This window comes from Amia ocellicauda, chromosome 10 (genome assembly GCF_036373705.1).
Source record: "Amia ocellicauda isolate fAmiCal2 chromosome 10, fAmiCal2.hap1, whole genome shotgun sequence".
NCBI classification, from domain to species: Eukaryota; Metazoa; Chordata; class Actinopteri; order Amiiformes; family Amiidae; genus Amia; species Amia ocellicauda.
The window spans coordinates 16,161,734-16,183,619 of NC_089859.1; the positions used below are offsets into that span (position 1 = coordinate 16,161,734).

The following is a 21,886-nucleotide window of genomic DNA, read 5'->3' on the forward strand; positions in this document are numbered from 1 at the left end:
TGATTATTGCAACTAACATATTGCTGTAGCGCCTTTGCAAAGCCAGCGGCAACATCTTTTGTTTAACAAAGAAAACAACAAACACTAAGGAAAAAAAAAAAAACCTGCAACACATCAGCTATACGTTTTTGGGAATCCCTTTGCCTCAAACCAATCACTACGCATGTGCATCCCAAAGTCTCTGCTGCAGTATCGGGGCGGGGACAGCCGCACAGACAGACAGGTAATTTTCCACAAGAGTCTGCAGCTGATTGGAGCGCGGTTTGGGCCTTCGTGGCGCTGATTGGCTGCAATCCTTCCCCGGAGTCCCGCCTTCTGTCCCGCCTTCGCTCCCCTGTGATTGGCTAAAGCGCGGCCGGAGCTGTCAGTCTCTGATAGTTTCTTGTGTGCCCGGACTTGTGGCTGCGCTGTCGGTCGGGTCTTTGTTAGGTAGCGCACATTAGCGGGGCTCCTGCGCTATCGATGCACTAGCCAAGAAAATGATCATCTGCACGAAAAAAATGGACTACCCCCTCGGATCCCATTGCCAACGAGTCCAGAGCCAGGTACTGTAGAGCACCAGTCTGTCACCCATAACTGCATCACACACATTAAAACCGTGAAGTAAATCCTGTGTGCGCTAGTGTTATTATTCCTCATTGTCTTAAAAGTTCATTGGGATCTCATTCATTCGCCTCAACCTAGACATCTTCTTACTGTTCTTGTGTTCCTGTTTGTTTCTTTTGTTCGTTTGGTTTGTCACAAAAAAATAACACAAACGCGACTGTGTTGGTTAATTTGTCCATCCAATTACAATGGGAGCGAATTGGGGGCTTTAATACAACTTAATGACAGGAAGACGATCGCTAAGTAGCCCGTGAAATCGCCTTTTATTATAAGAGAGCCTGCTACAAAGGGGATTTTTGCGGAGCTTGTTTTTAATTTATTTTATTGTTTTTTGAGGGAAGGTGGGAGGAGATTTTAATTCCTCGTTGTATTTCTGTAGCTGCTATGTATTACCTTCATCCTGCACAAGTGTGCATGCTGTATACCCGTCCTCACGTCTTGATTGGCACAATCTGTGTATTTGCAAAGTTAATTAATGTCACACTGTAGCCAAGTGCAGACAAATGAAAAAAGGCAAAATGACGTTATTGCTTTGCAGCAGTAGCTAATACAGCTCTCTACCCCCGCCCCCCTCTCCAATGATCGCATTCCCAAACTTTTCAATGCATGATCAACCTCCCATTGTTATTGGTAATTAGCTCATACAATATTAATTATTGTTGCTAAGAAAATATTTGAAGCTGAGAGACGCGTGTATAATGTAGAAAGTTATTTAACTGAGGTTTTCACTGCATCTTTGTATGTGTGTGTGTGTGTGTATACATCTATGTATATGTGTGTATATACATGCACATATGCATGTAATATAAAATGACAACCAACTTGTAAGAAAGCAGCAGCTAGCGTTGAAAACTCAAAATGAATACATATCTGTCTTTTCCTAATGAACGTAGAAGGATCTGGATTTGATCCCTAGTGTGTGTATCTTATGCGAACAATTCCGCTGTTGTAAGTGCTTTTTCTGTGACATCTACACTGGTGACCTAATGTTTCGCAGTCTGTATGTAGGCACAGTGCGTATATGAATTGTCATACGTGGTTACCTTTGCAGCTGATCGGAGGTTGCTTTGCTTCTTCTACATTGTGGTTTGTTAATGGAAAGGGGGGGTTTTAAGGTTCAAGGCATTGCAAAAGGTCGTTGTTGCGGGGTTTCTGCTCTGACTTTACACAGACGCTACGCTGCTGTGTATATTTTTGATTCGCGTAATGGAGGTGAGTGTCGGTTCTTTATCTCCTCACTCCTTGTTTTACAATTTGGTCGAAGGAGCCCTTTGGTGTCTTAGTGCACTGATGCTGGATGCTGCCAATCAAAGTTGTTTTTCTCTTATCCCAGGTGCAGTACCTTCTGTGCACGGGCGGGGGCGCTGCTGGCAGGGAAACTTGTTTACTGCGATTTTTCAGATTTGGAGAACAATAGAGGAATTTTATTACTGACAGACCCCCCCCCACCACACACACACAATATTTCTTATTGACACTGTTGAACTTTTTCCTTCTCCATATCACCCCTTTTATTTAACATTCACTTCTGTCTGTGTTGGTATGCATAACTGCTCCTGTATTCATTCTTGGTATTCTTTCATTTATGCACCCATTCATTCTTTATTTTTTCCTCACCCCCCCTCTCCCTTTTTTCTTTTCCTTTACCCTGCAGTGGCACAGATAGAGGTTGAAGTCTCTGGGTGGGTGATCAGTTTAGTTTGGTGTGTATTCTTATTTATTTATTGAAGAATTTTCATTTTATTCTTCCATTCTGGTGTTTAATCACCGTGCTGTAATGAAGCACGGCCAGGCAACTTTTCTCTTTAACTTCCAACCATGTTGGTTGGTCTACAATGTTATAATAAAACCTGCCATTTAATATTCCTGCAAAACGATGAAAAAAGACATAAGAACTGCACCGAAAAAAACACATGCATTGTGAAATTCATAGCACGTCCTTTTTCTTCCTCCCGTGTGCCTGCACTCTCTCCTTTGTCCTTTCTCTGTCATCACTCTCAGCTGAAGTATGGTTTTGAGAAAAGAAAAAAACAATCAGAATTTACAAACTGAATACTCCGTAGCGCAGACCCAGTTTTTTTGTTTGCAGTTAAACAAGTTTATCATCCCTTTGTGTGTGTGTGTGAAAAATTAAATACAATATTTCTAAGCATTCTCCCTTGACACAATTAAAACCCACACACAGCACATGTATGCATGTTTAACCTCTTAAAGTCTCCTTCAGGATAAAAGTTTCAGCTAAATAATTAATAACAATTATAATTATAACTAAAGCAGACGTGTGAGAGCACCGACCTTCTTCAGTCTCGCCCCACTTTTCTCTTCATGCTATTTTCAGTCTCAATCTCTGCCTCTCTCGCTCTCTTCTCTCTCTCTCTCTCTCTCTCTCTCTCTCTCAAGAAACAGAGATGCAAAAATAACAAGTGTTAAAAACATTTCATCAGCTGACAAAAACCTCAAATAGGGAGCTGCAGAGCACCCTACCTCCTCCTCCTCCTCCCCCTTGTTGTGTACTGAGAGAGAGAGAGAATGAGAGGCTGAAATCTGAAATGTTTCTAGGTGCCTGCAGAAAACAATGTGGAATAGGAATTGATGATGAAACATCTAGGGTGGGAGGGGGGACAGAGAAACAGGGCAGGCGAGGGAGAGAGACGTGGGGGGGATTTATAGAATCCCAATTGCATCTTGAGCATTCTGACCATTTGGACAGAGTTGCTGCTCTCTCCCTCCATCTCTCCCTCTCCCTCTCCTGAAGATACGGACAAAGGCAGCACAGCAATACAGTGCTGAGGCACAGTCAACGAAATATCCTCAGGAGTAGGAGGGAGGGAGGGAAGCTTAGTCCACCTAATTACACCCCCAGGCTTGTCATAATTAAAAGACCCAAACAACCCCCCCTTCCCAAAAAACAAGAAAACCCAAACAAAAACATGTTGTGCGCTGGCTGCAGGCTGTGCTGGGCCCTGGGTTGTTTAATGTGAACATCTGCAATCCTGATGTGCAGTGCTGGTAAGAGAGGAGATCTCCTTTGGCACTGACTGGTGACAGGGTGCAGCACTGACCACTTTGAAACCAGCCCCTCTGCCGCGTCCTGCCCTGTGCCCTGTGCACTGCCAAGCACCACTGCTCTCTCTCAGCATAGGCAGACACCCGCTTGGACTAAATACTTCAGGTGCTCTAACTGGCTACATAGTACTAGTAGTAGTAGTAGTAGCAGCAGCAGCAGCAGCAGCAGCAGCAGCACCAGCACCAGCACCAGTACCAGTACCAGAATGAATAATATAATAAATACGGTATGTCAATATTTATTTTAAATCTTGGGCAATGTGATTCACTGGAGCCAGATGAGGCCTGGCACCCACACACCTGTAACAGGGTGTGTGGCCAGAGCCCGTTGCCCCTGTTTGTTGAATCGATGTCTGGAAAATCTCAGGGGAGCAACTGGTTGTCCTCTGTGCTTGCTGGCAGCCCCGCCCCCCCCACAAACACACAAACACACACACACTCGCACACACACATACATGCACATTGTCAGGTCTATGTTGTTGATGACGAGACTGACAGCCTACAGGAGCACTAACCTGCAGTTCATTACTTCGAATGAGACCCTGACCCTGGACACGTGTCCTTCAGCTGAGGTGTGACTCCTGAGGTGGCACTTAAGTGACTCTGCCTGTTCAGCAGCAGTTACTGACACCATGGCTCAGGCCCCCAGTGTCTCTGTAAGCTGCTGTGGATAACCTTATTTTTTTAAATAACAAATAAATTAACTAAATAAATTAAATTTGCTTGGCAGTCCCCACACCACAGGAACTGTGCTTGTAAAACTGGTGGGAGTGCTGTTGTAATGAGCCTCAGTAATAATAACTTCACAGTGAAATAAATTAAATAAAAAGCAGAGAAACATGGGAGAGCGAGTTAGTGAAAGTATGGGAGAGTCGGGGCAACAGCAGTGTCTGTGTCTGTTAGTTAGTTAATTGATTTGTAAATGCAAATTCAACTATTTGCATTTCAAATTAGTTCCACACTGCAGGTGCTCTGAATCCACCTTTTAAAAACAAAAAACAAAACAGAAACTGCCTTCATATTGTTTGTTTGTCGATTATTTTATCTATGAACGTATTTATGGGATCTGTTGATCTCTGGTAACGATCGTCAGTCCTGTGGTTCCACTTGAGTCCGAGTTCCGAGTTGAGTCAGCTGATGGGTCCATGCTAAGGGACGGGAGCTAGATCTGCCTGTCTGGACTCCTTCACTCACTGCCCCAGATAGAGAAGTGAAATTGTTTTGCAGGCGTCTGTGCTTCTGTGAGCAAGTATCCACCAGCGCGGCAGCTGTCGAGTCACAGCAACGCGAAGGAGAATTAAGTGGTTGTAGTTGGTACTGTGCATTGTCCAAGAAGACCTTCCGGTCTTTACTTGCTCTTGATTGCCCTTGGAAGAAAGAGAAAAAGAAAAGCAGGAATATTTGAAGTTGGGTGCAAGAAAGAGAGGAGAGTGGGGGGTGGAAGGCTCTGGCAGGAGCTTTTTCATGTATTCTTTTGCAAGTAAGATGGTGTGGTGCCGTGAGACCAGTGTGTGCGTGGGGGGGGGGGTGGTTAGCTGTTTATCTAAACTGTGCCCAGTCATTGCATCAGGCTGCTTCTCTTACTAAATTACTGTTGCTGCTGTACAAGTTAGTGATGGGAAAGCACTGGAGGCCTGGGTTCGGCTTCTGTTCCTGAGCTGGTGTTCCCTGCTGTTCCCTTACAGCATCTAATGCATTGCACTACAAGTTAGATCCTTTTATATATGTAATGTATTTTACATACACACACACACACACACATTATTGTTGCGGATACATTCATACAAACCCCTTCAGAGCCTGGCCTGCCTCCTGCCCAGTTGTGACAGTGTGGACAAGCGCATCTACTTCTAGCTCCTATTATTTTGTTCTTCCGTCTGCAAAGGGATCCCACAGCTGCTGTAGTTTTGGGTCTGTCAGTTTTGTATGTGGTCTGCTGTAGGAGGACACTTGAGGTTTCAGGATGACTTTCGATCTGAATCGGCTTTGTAGAGACTGAAATGCTGTGGAGGCAGGGCTCTGATGTAGCTTTGTTCAGCTGGCTCCTTGCTTCCCCTCAGCAGCTCAGTTGTACTGTGGGGCTTTTCAAAGCTTTTTGTTTAGGCTGATGGAGACTGATGTGCTTCCCCATATCACAGATGAACACGATGGTCAAAAGTTTCACAGTCTAACAAATAGTAGAGTGCTCTCTGCCCCTCTCTCTCCAGTGGCTTAACAAGTGGAAGCTTTTGCACAGATTAGTCTAGCCTTTGTTTTAGATTGGAGCGTGCACTTCCACAGAGGTGGCCGTTCTGGGGTCCGTGACATAATTTCCTGGCGTGTGTGTGTGTGTGGTTGGTGGGGGGGGGGAGGAGGGATGCTTCTCAACCTGGACATGGACATGACTGGGGTGGGGCAGGGGGGTTGGGTCCACTGCCAAGTCTGGGTCCAACCTGCTGCACCCTGACCTGACCTGACATCTGGTAAAACGGGAAACTGCCCCCCCATTCTGTCTGAGAATGACGTGCTTCTTTTTCACAAGAACCTTTGTCTGGTTGCAGAAGGAAAAGGTTGCAAGAAAACAAAACTCTGAGACATACATTAATGCACAACAAGTCTTGTCTTTGCTGCTGTAGTATAACCCCCCCAGCATATGAATCACAGTTTGCTTTCCTGAGTTACCTTAAAAAAAAATAAAAAATAAAACAAGCAATGCCGAGACGTGAGGAAAGTTACAGCTCAGACGGGGAAAGCCAGTTGCACATGTTGACGTTGGGTTGTATGAACATTGCGCAGCTCCACCACTGCCCGCCAGATACGGCGCACGTAACAACCAGCACTTCTTGTCCTGACTTTCCTTTCAAATAAGTTGGTCATGTGATAAGTTGATTCAGCTGTTAGAATTCCAGGGTGGGGTGGGGGTCTGCAGCAGAGCGCTTACGGCACGGACCTCATTTATAATGCGGCGATCCTGAAAAGTCAGTAGATTGTAAAATCTGTGGTTTTCAGATCATCTGCTGTAACTAATGTGTGTGTTTGTTTATTTATTTATTGATTTTATAAATTGTCAAAGTGACACTTTTGGGTAAGTCTTCAACAGTGTTTCGAAGCCAGTTGTCACATACGTCACCTACGTAAACGTGTTGGCTTGCATGTCACCTCCAGGGTTTCACAAACGCAAGCAAAATGATGCACAGATAGCAGCTTGCCTGGAGCACAGGGAAGGCTACTGTTGCACAATTTGGAGACAAAGTCTCTGGCCAGAGCTGGACAGACTGTGTTTGGGAATTGGGAAGCACTTGACTGTCAGATGTGTCTTGTTTGCAGACAGGCACTAGAGTGACCACAGACACTGTTGAGTTAACCAGAAAGCAACCCTGCTTCGTATCTCACACACAGTTGCCACATTCAGGTGTGTACTCTGCGATTATTGAAACATTCAAAAATAACTTCCCTCAGGCTGAGTGAGAAATGACTTCCTCAGTATACAATGCACTGTTTTACTGCTACTGGGAATTCAGTATTGTAGTTATATTATTCATTCCTCAGCAGTTTTGTCTTGTGGACGTGCTCACTGGCTCATCTGTCTGCGGGGCTTGCACTGGGTTTATAATTGTATTATTATTAGTTTGTTTTGTTTTGCCTTTGTGTTTGTGAGAGTCTTTAGTTTTAAAATATAAGTAAAACTATATATATTTATTTATTTATATATGTATTTATTTATTTATTTATTTATTTAAAATATTTCTCATAGTAGTTGTATTGCTCAGACATCAGCCCAGTCCCTGCAAAACAGTCTGCTTCCCAGTGGAGTAGCGATGCTGGTGTAGTGTTGTGCCATGCCTGAAAAAAGGGCTTTTATTGGACAGTGTATTAAACTGCCAGTGTCCATCCTGAGCTCCTGGTGCAGCAGTGTAAGGGGCATGAGAAATCCAGTCACCTGTCACCTGTTCTCAATTGTCTCCTATCTGGTGGAGATTTCTGTGTGTTTTCTGTGTGTGAGTGAATTTGTGTGCTTCTCTGTGTGGCGGTGTACGTGTGTGGGCACATCTCTTGTCAGTGTGCATGTGTGTGTGCACGTCTCTTTACTGTGTGTGTGTGTGTGTGGGCACGCACGCAGCAGTTAGTCACGGTTACAGTGTTAGTACGTCTGCAGGGGTGGATCGTCACACACTACAGCCGCACCAGTCTGCCAGCCTTGCACTTGGTTGCAGCGGTTTCCTGTGCCACGGGAAGCCAGCCTTCCACATAACGGTGCTCCCCACAGACACACTGACTGCCGGGGTATCTGGCTGACGGTACTGGGGTAATTAGGTTCTGGTTTAACTGGCAGTGGGGTAACTGGGTACCAGGGTATCTCTGTTCTGGGGTTTCTGGGTGCTAGGATATCTAGGTGACTGGGAATGGGTGGTGGGGGACTGGGTGTGCTGTCCCAGACATGCAGGCTGCAGCTCTTCCCCGCCGGCCCCTGTCCTGGGCATCCACAAAAGGTCCCGTTTGAGTTTTAGCTTATTCCCCTATTTAAAAAAACAAAAACGGTATTTGGTGTGTGTGTGTGTGTGGTGATTCAGCACAGTCAGGAGAGTAAGAAGGGGATTGGGAATAAAGAGATAAACAGGGCTTTCAGCAATTAATAAATAAAAGCAGCACAGCAGTTAGCTGGGAGGGGGAGGGGGGAGAACAGGAGTAATCTCTGCAATAGCAGCATTATCATAGGAATGTTTTAATGCGGTGTTTAAGGTCTCAGACATCCCTGGAGTGAGGGCACAGGGGGTAAGTTGAGGGGCGGGTGTACCAGCAGGTTGTGTGTGTGTGTAAGGGTTAGTCCTCTGGCCGGTGATGTGCTGTGTGCTCCATGCTAAGCCAGCCCTGATTGCCCATTCACAGAGGCCTCCACAGCAGCACCCCCCCAGCATCACTGCCTTTGCTGGGCGTCGGGAGTTCTGCCGCGATCCCGGCCCACGACACACTGGGGGGGGGGACTGTCTGTGCTCCAAATCTGTATTTTTGTGATTTTCCCCCTCTTACCCTCATCTTACCATCTTAACATGTTAAGATGAATTTTAGAATTGAATTTTAAACAATTCTGATCACAAATATTAAAATTTGGATGTTTCTATTTGATTTGAAAATGTAAAAAACTAAATAGTCTTCTTACACTCATCATGAGTACTAATGGAGAGTCTCTTACTCCAAGGAACTGGTGATAGATGTCTGCTCTGATGTAGATGCCTAACCCTAACTCCAAACATAATTCAGTTTTTTCCCTGTGTCTTAAGTTGAGTGTTTGTTTAGTTTTTACCACATGATCCTCTTGTTTTGAAACAGAATGACACCAGGGACAGGCCACCATATTTTCTTTTCTCCCCTCTGTGAATTGTGGTGAATATTGCTATGTAAACATCAGTTGTTTGTTTAGTTTTTTTATTTTTATTATTTAAATCAAAGAAGAACTCTAGACCCCAGTGAATAAGAACTCAGAAAGGTCAATTTACATGCACTTGCTGGACAGCCGGAGTGTGAAGCCTGGATATTATAATGGAATTAGACTTCTTTTTTTTAGTTTTTTTTTTTGGGGGGGGGCTCAGCCCAAAATAGAAGCTAAAATTAAAAACTAAGCATTTCTCTGTCTGGCTAAGTGGGGTTGTTATCAGAGCTGTGCATGGCTGTGGTCAGGGATATGCCTTCTCTGCCTGTTTCTATCTCTTAACCTCCCCCAGTCAGCCCTGAGCTTGCACGTCTTCCAGTCAAGCTGCTGTCATTGGCATCTAGACAGAAATACTGTACTGTACTGTACTGTGCTGCGCTGTAAATATATTTTGAGACAAAAAGCTGATGAAACACTGACCAGAGTGAACTGGCTGGTTGTAAATGTCTCGCATCCTAAAGGGGACTGCAGACCGGCTTGGACAGGCCACTCTTGACTGTTCTGCTGGCGTGCCCGTTTTCAGAAGACAGTGATCCGCCCACCCACACCCCCCACCGCTTCCTCTCTGTGAACTCGACCCCCCCCCCCTGCAGTGGAGAGCCTGTTTTCTCAGCTGTCTGTGTGCCCTGGGCAGGGAGGGGGGGTGTTCCAGCCCAGAGAGGACAATCCAAGCAAGAGCATAGGTCCGGGCTGTGCTGCCGAGCACGGAGGCACTGGTTGTGTCGGCACAGAGCAGAGCAGCACATGATCCTGCTTGGAGGAGGTGGCACGGACCGAGCTGCTTTCCGATAACGGGAGCACTGTCCTGAGAGAGGTTAACCCCAGCATCGGCAGCCCTCCTTATCTGAAGAGGCTTGTTTTGCCTCTTAAAACGCACTGAAGCAACACTTCTGAAAAAAATTATAGAAACAAACCCCTGTCTACCAACGCTGCTCATTTTCTCGCATTACAAAATGGCAACAGGCCCACTGCTGGTACAGCCTGGCCTGGATGAAACCCATGTGCATATGTGTGGAGATGGGTCTGCTTGTAGCACTGGATAAGCTGAGCCTTTTCCAGAGCCTTGGCTTTTCTCTGCAGGTTGTTGCCCACGATGCTCAGAGAGCAGAGCTGCTGTGGTGGGCAGAGTTGGTATGGCAGTATGGCAACCCGGGCAGGGAGGGGAATAGTAGCTTGCTGCCCTGTTTGTAAGGATGCCAGTGCTGCAGTTGGTCTAACCCCCCCCCCCATAGGTATGGCTTATAGAAGCAGGCAGATGGTGAAGTGATCACACTAACTACACGGGGAGATCAGCACTGACCAGCCAGCCCACGGCCTTAACTGTTTTTGTACTGTTTGCACGGTGATGCCTGTACACCATTTTAGTTTATTTTGTTTGTTTGTCTTGGTTTTGTAAGGTCGGGGAGAGAGATGGGTAGGGGGGGGATTGGGGTGTGAGACAATACATTTAAATATTAAAAATAGTTTGCTGCCCCATGCTGCTTATTTAAATTGTGACTCTTTGCCGTACCAGTTACACATGCCAAACCTGACTGAAAAAGCACCAAGCACAAACTGGAGCACCACTGTTTGGTAATGTTTGTTTGTGAGTCAAGCGGGGAGGGGCCTTGCTGCGAATTTTAATTAATTAACAAATCAATTTTTCTCCTTGGCTTCATGGGAGGAGAAGTACCTCTGGGGAAAATCAGATGTGATTTTAAGAGGGAGGGAGGGAGGGAGGGATCTGTAATGTGGCACACTGTGAGAGAGTTCAGGGAGCTCATGAGCGCTAAGGCAATGACAATAGAACCAGTTTGTGAACTCCTACCACTGGGCTCGGTTCTCGGACAGTGGGGCTGCGTGGGTGATGCAGTCGGTGAGCTGGCAGAGGAGGGGGCGATGTGTGCGGGCCCTGTTTGTTAGTCCTGCACTCTGGGTATGTTTTGCGTTGCTCGGCGGCAGTGTTTGCAGAGCACTGACACACAAGTGGCTGAACTGAAGGCACTCCAGGGAAAGACGCCCCTAGGGAGTATGGGCTGTGAGTGTGTGTGTGGATTCCAGTTCTGCCCGTTTGCAGTGTCTGGTTTCCTGAGTGGGGGCAGCAGCAGGGGTCTGTGTGAGTGTCCGAGCGGCTGAGGAATGGGGGCGATGTGACAGCGGGCAGATTAAGTGACGGACACGTGCGTCTGGCTATTAATACCCAGGGCTGGAACACATGCTTTTCCTTGAGAGAGTGAAGTGGGTCACCCCAGCCAGGCCTGTGCCAGTACAGTAGAAGAACTCCCCCCCCCAACCCTGTCGCCTGTCCCTCAATGTCCCTCTCCTTCTGTGTATCTGCAGTCTCTCTTAACCTCCCTAATCCTTTTTTAGTTGACTTTTATTAACTGTCTGCCCAATGGAAGTACTACGCATTAGTGGGTATCTTGCTATGCCAGGGATAGTGTTAAAACGATGCCTAGCAAAGCACATTCCCACTTTAGAGCAGGAGTACAGTGCATTGCAATTGGAGCAGCAACCAGGGATAGCCTGTCCTAAAAAAAAATTGATTTGCTATTCAGTTAAACCTGAAATGCTCCCTGCACCAGCCTGGGTTCTTGAGTCGGCACTTGAAACTCTTGGTAGCTCAAGAATTTCAGTTTTCAGAGCAGGGCAGCAGCTGAACTTAGCTGAGCTTGCACAAGAATATTTCTGGTCAGCGATCAGAGCACCACAACTACAAACAACCTTACAAATGCATTTAAAAATATATTAAAAAATGTAAATTAAATATATATACATACACACAAGAATAAATTGTTCCCCTCCTCTTCATGTTACTTTTTTTTTTTTTTCTTTTGATCTCCTGTGTGCTGACCTTGCCCCACCAAAGCAGAGCACACTGTACTTCTGTGCCCCCGTCTCTGCACTGTGTGAGGATCGACGGGTGTGTGTAGAGGGGATGTGGGATGTGTGTGCCGTGCTCCCCTGCTGTGCCAGGCCGGAGTGTGGGCCGTGAGAGTGCAAGCACCAGTGGGCACGGCAGGCAGAGGGGGAGGCGGGCAGACAGCAGGAACCTGGCAGCCGTGGCGTGGGAGAGCTCTGTGCATCAGAGACGGCCGTCAGCACTACGGCCGCCCGCGCACTTTGCAAGCAGCTGTGTAACGTGTGAAACCTAGAGGGGGAGGTGGGAGGTTAAAGTATAGGAAGTACATTGCAAAAGGTGCCAAATTACCTACAAAGTTTGCTCAGGTAGAATTTAAGAGGGAAGACCCAGACAATAGGCCTGCACGCTCCAGAGCAACGTTCCTACTCTTTTTCTTTTTAATAATGATCCGAGTGCAGTTCCTGTTGACATTTATGGAAAGCTGCAATGGAAAAATTCCTGAGATATTTTATACCTTACCAGAAACCTGAGGACACAGTCTGGGGCAATGTTTGCAAACTGTTTCTGATTAACATCATAACTCGCTCTCTCTCTTGGCTTTTTTCAAAAATCTTCTCTCTCTCTCTCTTCCTTTTTCACCCACCCTTTACTTGGACACCTACTGCACATAGCAGGGAATTGAGAGCTACAGTGTGCCTCCTGACTGACTCCCTAATTGCTTAATTGAACCAATTATTGCGTTTTAACTAGTACAAGTGAACATGCTGTTCCAGCTCCCAAATACAGCCTGCCCAGCTTTGGACCTACATGAACACAACAGTCCTGCAGATTGCGCAAGTGGGGGGTAGGTGGTGGTAGTGGGGGCACAGACAAGTTATCAAGGACTCTAAAAATGCCTCAAGGGGATCAGGGTTCAGCTCAGGCAGTCTCCTCCTGCCCTCTTTCTGCATGTCTTGTTGCGCTCTGAACGTGGGCCCCCGTAGAGATGGTTCTATTTTTGAATGCTGTAAATGGAGACAGTTTATTCCTATGTATTTCTGGGAAGCGGAGAGGAAACCCCATACATACATCTGGGGGTGCTGCCTGGTCACTGGCGGTCCTCTCTAGGCATCGCCTTCCTATCTGGGCCTTCCGCCCCCTGCTACAACCGGCTATAACTGCCTTCCGGCGCTTGTTCCTCTCGCGATCCCAGGCCAGTGGTGACTGTTCTGTTTTTGTTTGGTGTTTTTTTTTTTTTTTTAGCTTTTATTTCTGGAATGCGACTGCTGTTGCTGTTGCTGTTGTTGTCTGTCTGTTGTGCTGAGATATCCTTGCCCTACAGATTGGTCACAGTTGACTCATGTTCAGTAGAATTGCGAAAATTTGATTTGTTGACGAGAGAGATGCACGAGACGATGGAGGAAACACTTCTGAAAGAGAAGCCCTCCTCTCAGCTTCCCCCTGCCCAGTGTTGGAGATTGTGTTTCCCCTGGTCAGATGTCATATCCATAACTCAATAATCTGATCCAGGCAGCACATAAAAATACGTTTTTTTTCTCCTCCCCTTTGCTGTGCCATGCATTTTCTTCTGTGTGTTTGAACTAAAATTGGTGACTTTTATTTACTGCTAGATTTGATTTATTATTAATTTATGCTTATTGTATTTAGTGAAATGCATCTTCCGTTAGTTTTTTATCAAAGCAAGAAAACCTCCCTTAATCAACAAACAACATGTATTGGAGACATCCTACTGGCTCCACACTTAGGAATCCAAATTGTAGTCCTGCGTATTTGGGTTAATTTTGTGTTTACCGGTCACTGTTGTGTCCTTGTCTGTCTGCTGTAGTAGATCAGTTGTAACAGGGACTGACTGGTGCGGTCTGTCTGTCCTAGGTGGTGAAGGTGAATTCAGAGAAGGAGCGACCCCAGCTGCTTTGTGTAAAGGCTCTGGCCAGCAGGGGGCGCCTGGACTCGGTGACCCAACAGATGAGCTACCACCCCCAGTACCTTGAAAGCTTCCTGCGCACACAGCACTACATCCTGCACATGGACGGGCCCCTCCCCCTGCACTATCGCCATTACATCGCCGTCATGGTGAGAACCACAGCATTGTCTCCCTGCCTTTCTGTCTGTGTGTGTGTGTGTGTGTGTGTGTGTGTGTGTGTGTGTGTCTCTTTGCCTTTCTGACTGTATCCTGTGTGTCCTGTTTCCTCCCAGGCTGCAGCCCGGCATCACTGCCGCTACCTGGTCTCTCTGCACTCTGCCCACTTCCTGCGAGTGGGCGGGGATCCCGTGTGGCTGCAAGGCCTGGACCACGCCCCACTGAGATTGCGCAATCTAGACCAGATCAACAAGGTTCTTGCTCACCGGCCCTGGCTCATGGCCAGGCAACACATAGAGGTACAGTAGAGCCCCCCCGCCCCGATGGGCCCACTTTGTAGGTGTTCACTGCTCTATATTGTAGTGTTTATTTTGTAGCAGTTTCCTGTTCCTATAATCTCTGACCAGACAGCCTTATTGGCTGAGTGCATAATTCACTTGTAGCTCCAATAAATCATAAAAAGTATTTATTTAGCCCAGGATCCTGATGAAGATCACTGGTAGATCGAAACGTTGTTAAAAAAAACCTGAGAAGCATGGGCTAAATAAATCCTTTTTATGATTTTTTTGGAGCTATAAGTGAGTGTGCGGGTATGCTTTTCTTTTTATGTGATACGATCTTTTTCGATACCCAGCACCTTCTAAGGTATTCAGATGTGCGCGTGTGTAATCTTTTTTCAGACTGCATAATTTAAATGGTATAATCCATAATGGCTGTGTTGATGAGTTGTGCAGTTATCCTCAGTCTTTATTTGTAGAGTTGCCAGAGAGTGCATTAAACATTGAAATCAACAAAAGCTGTGTGTTATTAATACAAAAAGTAAACTATTCATGTTTCCCCACAGTCCCTGCTGAAGATCGGGGAGCAGTGCTGGTCACTGGCAGAACTGGTGCAGGCTGTGGTGCTGCTGGCTCACTGCCACGCTCTGACCAGCTTCGTGTTCGGTGCGGGGGTGGATCAGGAGTCCCCTGGCCCTCCTGGCCTGCCCAGCTACTGCTTCTGCGATGCCGCCAATGGCAACGCCACCCCCCCCGATGGCCTGCGGCCCCCCTCCCGCCGAAGGGTAAGAGCGTGTAGACCTTTGCGTCTCTCTCTCTCTGCACCTGTCTTGCTGCCCATGACCCAACTCTCATTCACCAAGGGCCCAGACATAGTCTGGACTGGAGCGAGCGCTGTGGTGAATGCACCCTGAGCGCTGGCTGGACCCTGCCGGGAGTGCATGTGCACCAGTCCAGACCAGTGCTGCTGGTCATTGTTTGGGACACAGTTCCTAGAAGAGCTGCTGCAGGGAGTTTACATACAAACAGAGGAACAGAGCAGAAGGCATCTGAGCCTGCAGTGAGCAGGACAGGGTGACAGCTATTGATCTGGACTGGGGCTCTAAACACTTTCTCTCTCTGTGCACAGTCCCTGGACTCCAGCAGCGATGGGGTGTCCCTGCGGGAGCGTCTCCAGCGAGCCCAAGAGGAGAAGGACAGACGAGGGGAGCGGCGGATCCTGCACACAGGTACGCAGCTCTGTCTCTGTGCATGCCTGCGTGTCAGTGTGTGTGTGTGCACATGTCTGTGTCCTGTGTCTGTATGCCAGTCTGTGTGCGCGAGTCCTCAGTTCCTGGCTCTGTGTCCGCAGAGCTGGAGGATGAGGAGGAGGTGCCGTGCTGTGTTGACCCCTTGCGCTACATGTCTGACCCCGAGTTCGGCTACCAGGAGTTTGACAGGAGGGAGGAAGACCACTTCCAGGTTTTCAGAGTGCAGGTGAGCAAGCCACACAGTGTGGAGGCAGTGCAGAGAGTGTGTGAGTGTGTATGAGAGGGCGAGAGAGTGCGAGTTTGAGTGGGTGTGTAAGTGAGGGTGCAGTGCTTGGGTGAGGATTTGCTTCAGGTTTCAGTGCTGTTCCTTTGTGCAGGACTACTCCTGGGAGGACCATGGTTTCTCTCTGGTCAATCGTCTGTACTCAGATATCGGCCACCTGCTGGATGAGCGCTTCCGCAAGGTGACTAGCCTACCCAGCAGCCTGCTGTCCAGTGGCCAGGGCCCCGACCTCAAGAGAGCAATCTGGAACTACATTCACCGCATGTTCGGCATCCGGTATGTAACTGTCTGTTTGCCTGTCAGCAGTTACTTTCCTTATGGACTTCAGAATTGCCTGTTGCTCAGCACCTCAACTACACAGTCTACACTACACAGACACACAGACCATAAAGTGTGTGCCTATAGTCCCACACTTAATCCACAGCTCAAACAGCATTTAGGCCCAACTCTCACTGGACGTGCTCTGCATGGGCTGGCCACATGGGGGAGCTGTTGTACCAAAATTGACACAATATTTGTCCCTTTTAGCCGCGTGTGCCATTTGGCTATATGTTCCCTGTGTTCCTCTCTGAGAACTGACATTTTCCTTGATATCCACGGCTCCCTGTGACCCTATCACAGGCTTTCTCCCTGATCACCCCTGCCTCACACTTGGTGTTTCTCTCTCCCCATAAAGCCCCCACCTCCTTCCCCTTCCCCAGCCTCCGGCACACTCTGTTTAGCCCTTCGTCACTGCCATTTTCTTTCTTCCTTCTCTCTTCACTGACTGTGCTCCCCAGGGGCCGCACCAGTGTTTGCAAGCAGCGTGGCAGTGAGGCGGCGGTGTTGAGTTTAATTGGGTCCCCCTGGTGACCATTTCATTCTGCCTGCCTACCTGCCTGAGCAGTTCCCAATTCACTGGGGTTGGGGGGGTGGGTGGCACAGATTAACTGAAACGCCACCTGTAGGAGACAGGCCACCTGACCTGCTCACTGTGATTGCCAGCTGGTGGAGAGGGCTGAGCAGAAGGAGAGAGACATAGACTGACAGAGAGATGCAGACCGAGAGAGAGCCTCACTAATTGTGTGTGTGTGTGTGTGTGTGTGTGTGTCACCTGGCAGGTACGACGACTATGATTATGGAGAAGTGAACCACCTGGTGGAGCGCAGCCTGAAGCTCTACATCAAGACGGTGACATGTTATCCGGACAGAACCAGCACACAGCTCTGCCCACGCTCCTGGAAGTCCCTCAAGCCAGCTGAGAAGGTGAGGAGATTTGGGATTTCACAGATTTCCCCAGATCCCCCCCCATGCACACAAAACACACTCGCACTCACGTCTCATGTACATCAGGCGTGGGTGACTCCAGGCTGGGTGGAGCTGCAGGGTCCTCTGGTTTTCGTGCCGCCCCCGATCACTTAATTCCCTAATTTAGCTAATTATTAGCACGATAAGCCAAACCACCTTCTGGTGTTCATCAGTTGCTAATTGAAAGGTACATTGAAGACATGTAGGAATCTGCCTCTAGATGACTGGAGTTGCCCATCCCTGAGAGAGAGTGACTGAGAGAATGGGATGACATGTACACCGATCAGCCATAACATCATGACCACTGACGGGTGAAGTGAATAACACTGATAATCTCGTTATCATGGCACCTGTCAGTGGGTGGAATATATTAGGCAGCAAGTGAACATTTTGTCCTCAAAGTTGATGTGTTGGAAGCAGGAAAAATGGGCAAGCGTAAGGATCTGAGCGACTTTGACAAGGGCCAAATGGTGATGGCTAGACGACTGGGTCAGAGCATCTCCAAAACTGCAGCTCTTGTGGGGTGTTCCCGGTCTGCAGTGGTCAGTACCTATCAAAAGTGCTCCAAGGAAGGAAAAGCGGTGAACCGGCGACAGGGTCATGGGCAGCCAAGGCTCATTGATGCACGTGGGGAGCGAAGGCTGGCCCGTGTGGTCCGATCCAACAGACGTGCTACTGTAGCTCAAATTGCTGAGAAAATGATTGCTGGTTCTGATAGAAAGGTGTCAGAACACACAGTGCATCGCAGTTTGTTGCGTATGGGGCTGCGTAGCCGCAGACCAGTCAGGGTGCCCATGCTGACCCCTGTCCACTGCTGAAAGCGCCTACAATGGGCACGTGAGCATCAGAACTGGACCACAGAGCAATGGAAGAAGGTGGCCTGGTCTGATGAATTTCAAGTTCAAGGTGTTGACTTGGCCTCCAAATTCCCCAGATCTCAATCCAATCGAGCATCTGTGGGATGTGCTGGCCAAACAAGTCTGATCCATGGAGGCCCCACCTCGCAACTTACAGGACTTAAAGGATCTGCTGCTAACGTCTTGGTGCCAGATACCACAGCACACCTTCAGAGGTCTAGTGGAGTCCATGCCTCGACGGGGACCTACACAATATTAGGCAGGTGGTCATAATGTTATGGCTGATCAGTGTATGTCAGTGTTTTGGTGTCACTTGGTGTCACTCATGCCAATAAAGCTTATTTAAGTTCAGACCTGCCTCTTCTCAACTGTAACACACAGACGGGCAGCAGGCAGGAGCCAGGTTTTAATGATGATAGTCATGGCTGTCACTGTTGTTTTTGTCGTCTCTCAGGTCCATGTGAACTTGCTGATAATGGAGGCCAGACTGCAGGCCGAGCTCCTGTATGCGCTGAGAGCCATCACTCAGTACATGATCGCCTAGACCCGGGGGAGGCAGGGAGGGGAGGGGGACAGGGTGGGTCTGAAGGAGAGCGTGACCTCAGGAAGGTGTACATGACAACACTGGGAATGAGTGGTACACCGTTCTAGGAGAGAGCGAGAGGAGGGGGGGACTGATGGGTAGAATGTTAGAGGGGAGGAGCGGGTGAGGAAACTGGATGGGGTGGCAGACTTGTGCCAGTAAAGAAAGAAAGAGAGAGAGAGAGAGAGAGAATGTGGGTGTGTATGTGAGAGTGTGAGAAAGTGGGGAAAAAGGGAGGGAAAGACAAGCATTCAGCAATACGCAGCTGTCGCACAGGTCAGCATCTCCCGTCCAGGCCACACTCTGCAGTCCTGCAGCAGGGTCTGCCCCCAACACTCCACCCCCACCCTGCCTCCATGGGCTCTTTGCCCATCACTTCCTCGTTTGTTATTTTTCTTTGTTCTGTTTTCACCGCAGCTACGATCTGTGACGGTTAATGTGCAATTATTATTATCATTGTTATTGTTATTATAAATCTTATAATTATAATAATTCTCAAGACTGTGAGGAAAGCTGAGCTCTGTTGCAGAGACGCCACCTTCTAAAATAATAGGGGCTTTGTTATTTTGATCGGTATGTTTGTCTGTTTTTGTTTCACTTTATTTTCTCTCCCCCCGGTTGTTGTGATGATGGGGGGTAAAGTGACACTTTTTATGATTGTTATCATAATTATCAATGTTTTTGTTTTGTTTGATTTTTAATAACTTGGAAGGTACTGCGCACCATATAAACCTGAAAAGTTTGTCTCCCAGGCGTTTAGGTTCCGTGTCACGGGCCCTGTCCGACATGAGAAACTCGAGAGGCCTTGTGCTCAGTCTGACGCGCTTCTGGGATCGAACAGGAAAGGGAAATGCAGGTGTTCAGGTTAGCTTTGTGGGTTTTGGCGACCTGGTGAGAGCATGAGAGCTCTGGGGGGGAAGAAAAAACACTAAAGAAAGCGAAAAAGAAAAAAGCACTTTAAAAAAATATATATTAAACAATATAAGATAAGGTGGCGGATGCCACAAAACCTCCCAGGTGAACTTCCGGTCCCATTTTAATTAACAGAAAGCGTGCGTGATGGACTGCAGTGTCGTCCCAACAAGGTAACCTGGAGACGGCCGTGCAATGTGATTCAAGGCGCTTACAGAAACAAAGCAATTTATCGAGGCAACTTGGCGTCCACGTCAAGCGCTAGAAAGTCGACCTGGAAAGTAATTCAGGCGTTTGCACTCCCTTGGCTGCAAGGAGAGAAATAAAGAGGAGGAAATAAGTCAACCTGTGCAGTTTTGGTCACTGGGGACTGCTGTACCCCACCCCACCCCGTCCTGTCTGTCTGACTCCTGCCAGAGCAATGACTGAGGCGGGACGGGCTATTCACAGAGGATGGAAAGTGAGAAGGAGGGAGGGAGGGAGAGAGGCTGAAGGGGATAGATAGATTGAGTGAGCATGACAGAGTCCCAGAACTTGTGCTCAGCATACATGTTGCTCAGTGGTCGGAAATATGGCTCTTGGGTGGTTGGTGAACAGGATGGGCTCCTGAGGTTTATTTGTGAGCCCTGGTGCTTTACATAAAAGCCAAGAAAATCCAAGAATGTGACATTGAGGTACGAGTTGGTTCTGCATTGTGCAGTTTCCTTTGCATTTTCACTTTCTTTGAGGGGTGGAGGGGTGGGGAGTAGAAGGAGGCAGGTGTTTGCATGACTGTTTTTGTTTTCTTCCTGTTTTAGGTTTGTTTCGTTTAGTTGTTTGGGTTCTTCGCTGCTAAAAATCCATCCACTGTATTGTTACCCTGAATATTTCAGAAGCAGTAGGTTTGGAAAGCCCTTGTTGGGCACCATGTTGACAACAACCAACAAAATAAGAAATAAATTTAAGGAATATATATAAATGCAAAATCCAATGTATGTATCTGTGGTCTGAATGATCCACGTCTGTCCGAGTTCCACCTTATGCGCTTCGCACAGGTGCCTTTGTACTGGGGTGTGGCCTGGGGCTGCGGCCTGTATCTGAAGCTGACTGTTCTGTGCTGTTCATCTGTTGCCCTGCCGCTGCCTCGCCCCCCTGCTGGGCTGGAAAACTCCTGCCTTGCCACACTCCCTGGATTCCCTGCCGCCCCCCCCCCCAGCTGGACTGCCTTTCAGCATGGCTCCTCTGATCAGGCATTCATTTGGGAGCTGGGACCCTGTTTTTCAGGACTTTGACTCTTAATCTGAAGCAAGACAACTCCTACCACTCCGCTCTCCCCCGCCCCACAACACAACACCCTTCCCCTGTACCAAGAGTCTGTTCCGGCACTTGCCCATCCCCTTCCACAAGGACCCAGAACCTAGAACCTGCACAAAACTCGGCTCTGGAGCACTGGCTTGGCTCCCTCCCTCACTCAAAAACTGTTGTGGAAACATCTGTCGCCACAGCTGATTGGAAGGCGCTCACTGACTCATTGCCCGTCCTCGATGGATTCTTTCTGCTCACTGGCTGATTCACAAGACTGCTTTGTGACATCACAATCTAATGCCTCGTCCTCAGTAAGGGGACTAGGAAGCCAAGAGACAACCATGCCCTCTTTTCCCCCCTGAGAACACACCCCTCTTCTCCCCCTGGATATCAGAGGACAACATTGAGCTGTCATTCACACAGCCCCTCTCTCCCCCCTCCCATCAGTGAGAGAGCAGAAGGACAGAAAAAGGGACACTGAGACTGAGAGTGCATGGCTAATGCCTAGTTGTTCAGTATTTACCGCGTAAATGTATGGACAAAAACTAAAGACAAAAGAAAAAACTAAAAAAAAACTAAAAAAAAAAAAAAAAAAAATGAAACAAAAAAAGTTGTTTTTGGAAACGAGAGAGAGACTTATTTTTTCTATAAAGATAAATATGTTTGACATGTTCTAACTGCTGTGCGTGTGTTTTGTGTCTCCGTGATCTGAGTATTTCTTCTATTCTGGGTGACGTGCAGTCTTCCTCTGCAGCCAGTTTGCTGACACTTAAACTGAAAGGGCAGGTCTCATGTCTTAATGAGTTATATTATGCAATATAGATGTAAACATATCTGTTTTTTTTTTCTCATTGCCAGCGTTTGAGCTGGAAAACAGAGGGGCTCGTAGCCTGTTTTGCCAACAGAATGTTTGCACAAATTCCAACAGTAAAATATGTCCGCTGGGAGGGAGGGAGGAAGAGTGTATGAGAGTGTGAAAGGGGACAGTGAGAGACCCAGGAGGGAGAGAGGGACCAAGAGAGACCGAGCGAGAAAGTGAGCGAGACACAAATGCAGAGACTCTCCGAGACAGACGGAGGGTCTCCCTAGTGTGGGAGGGGTACCAGGAGATAGAGAGAGAGATTAGAGGGACAGAAGGAAAAGCGTGCAGA

The 21,886-nt window shown here is 47.8% G+C and overlaps 1 protein-coding gene across 1 annotated transcript; it reads left to right on the forward strand.

Moving 5' to 3' along the window:
- Positions 1-389: 389 nt before the first annotated feature.
- sesn4 (sestrin 4) lies at positions 390-21,457 on the forward strand. The gene is made up of 9 exons (XM_066715236.1): positions 390-545; positions 13,794-13,994; positions 14,118-14,300; positions 14,846-15,064; positions 15,409-15,508; positions 15,631-15,755; positions 15,907-16,088; positions 16,913-17,057; positions 18,411-21,457. The coding sequence occupies exons 1-9, from the start codon at positions 480-482 to the stop codon at positions 18,498-18,500; spliced, it is 1,311 nt and encodes a 436-aa protein (XP_066571333.1). The 5' UTR covers positions 390-479; the 3' UTR covers positions 18,501-21,457.
- Positions 21,458-21,886: the final 429 nt, after the last annotated feature.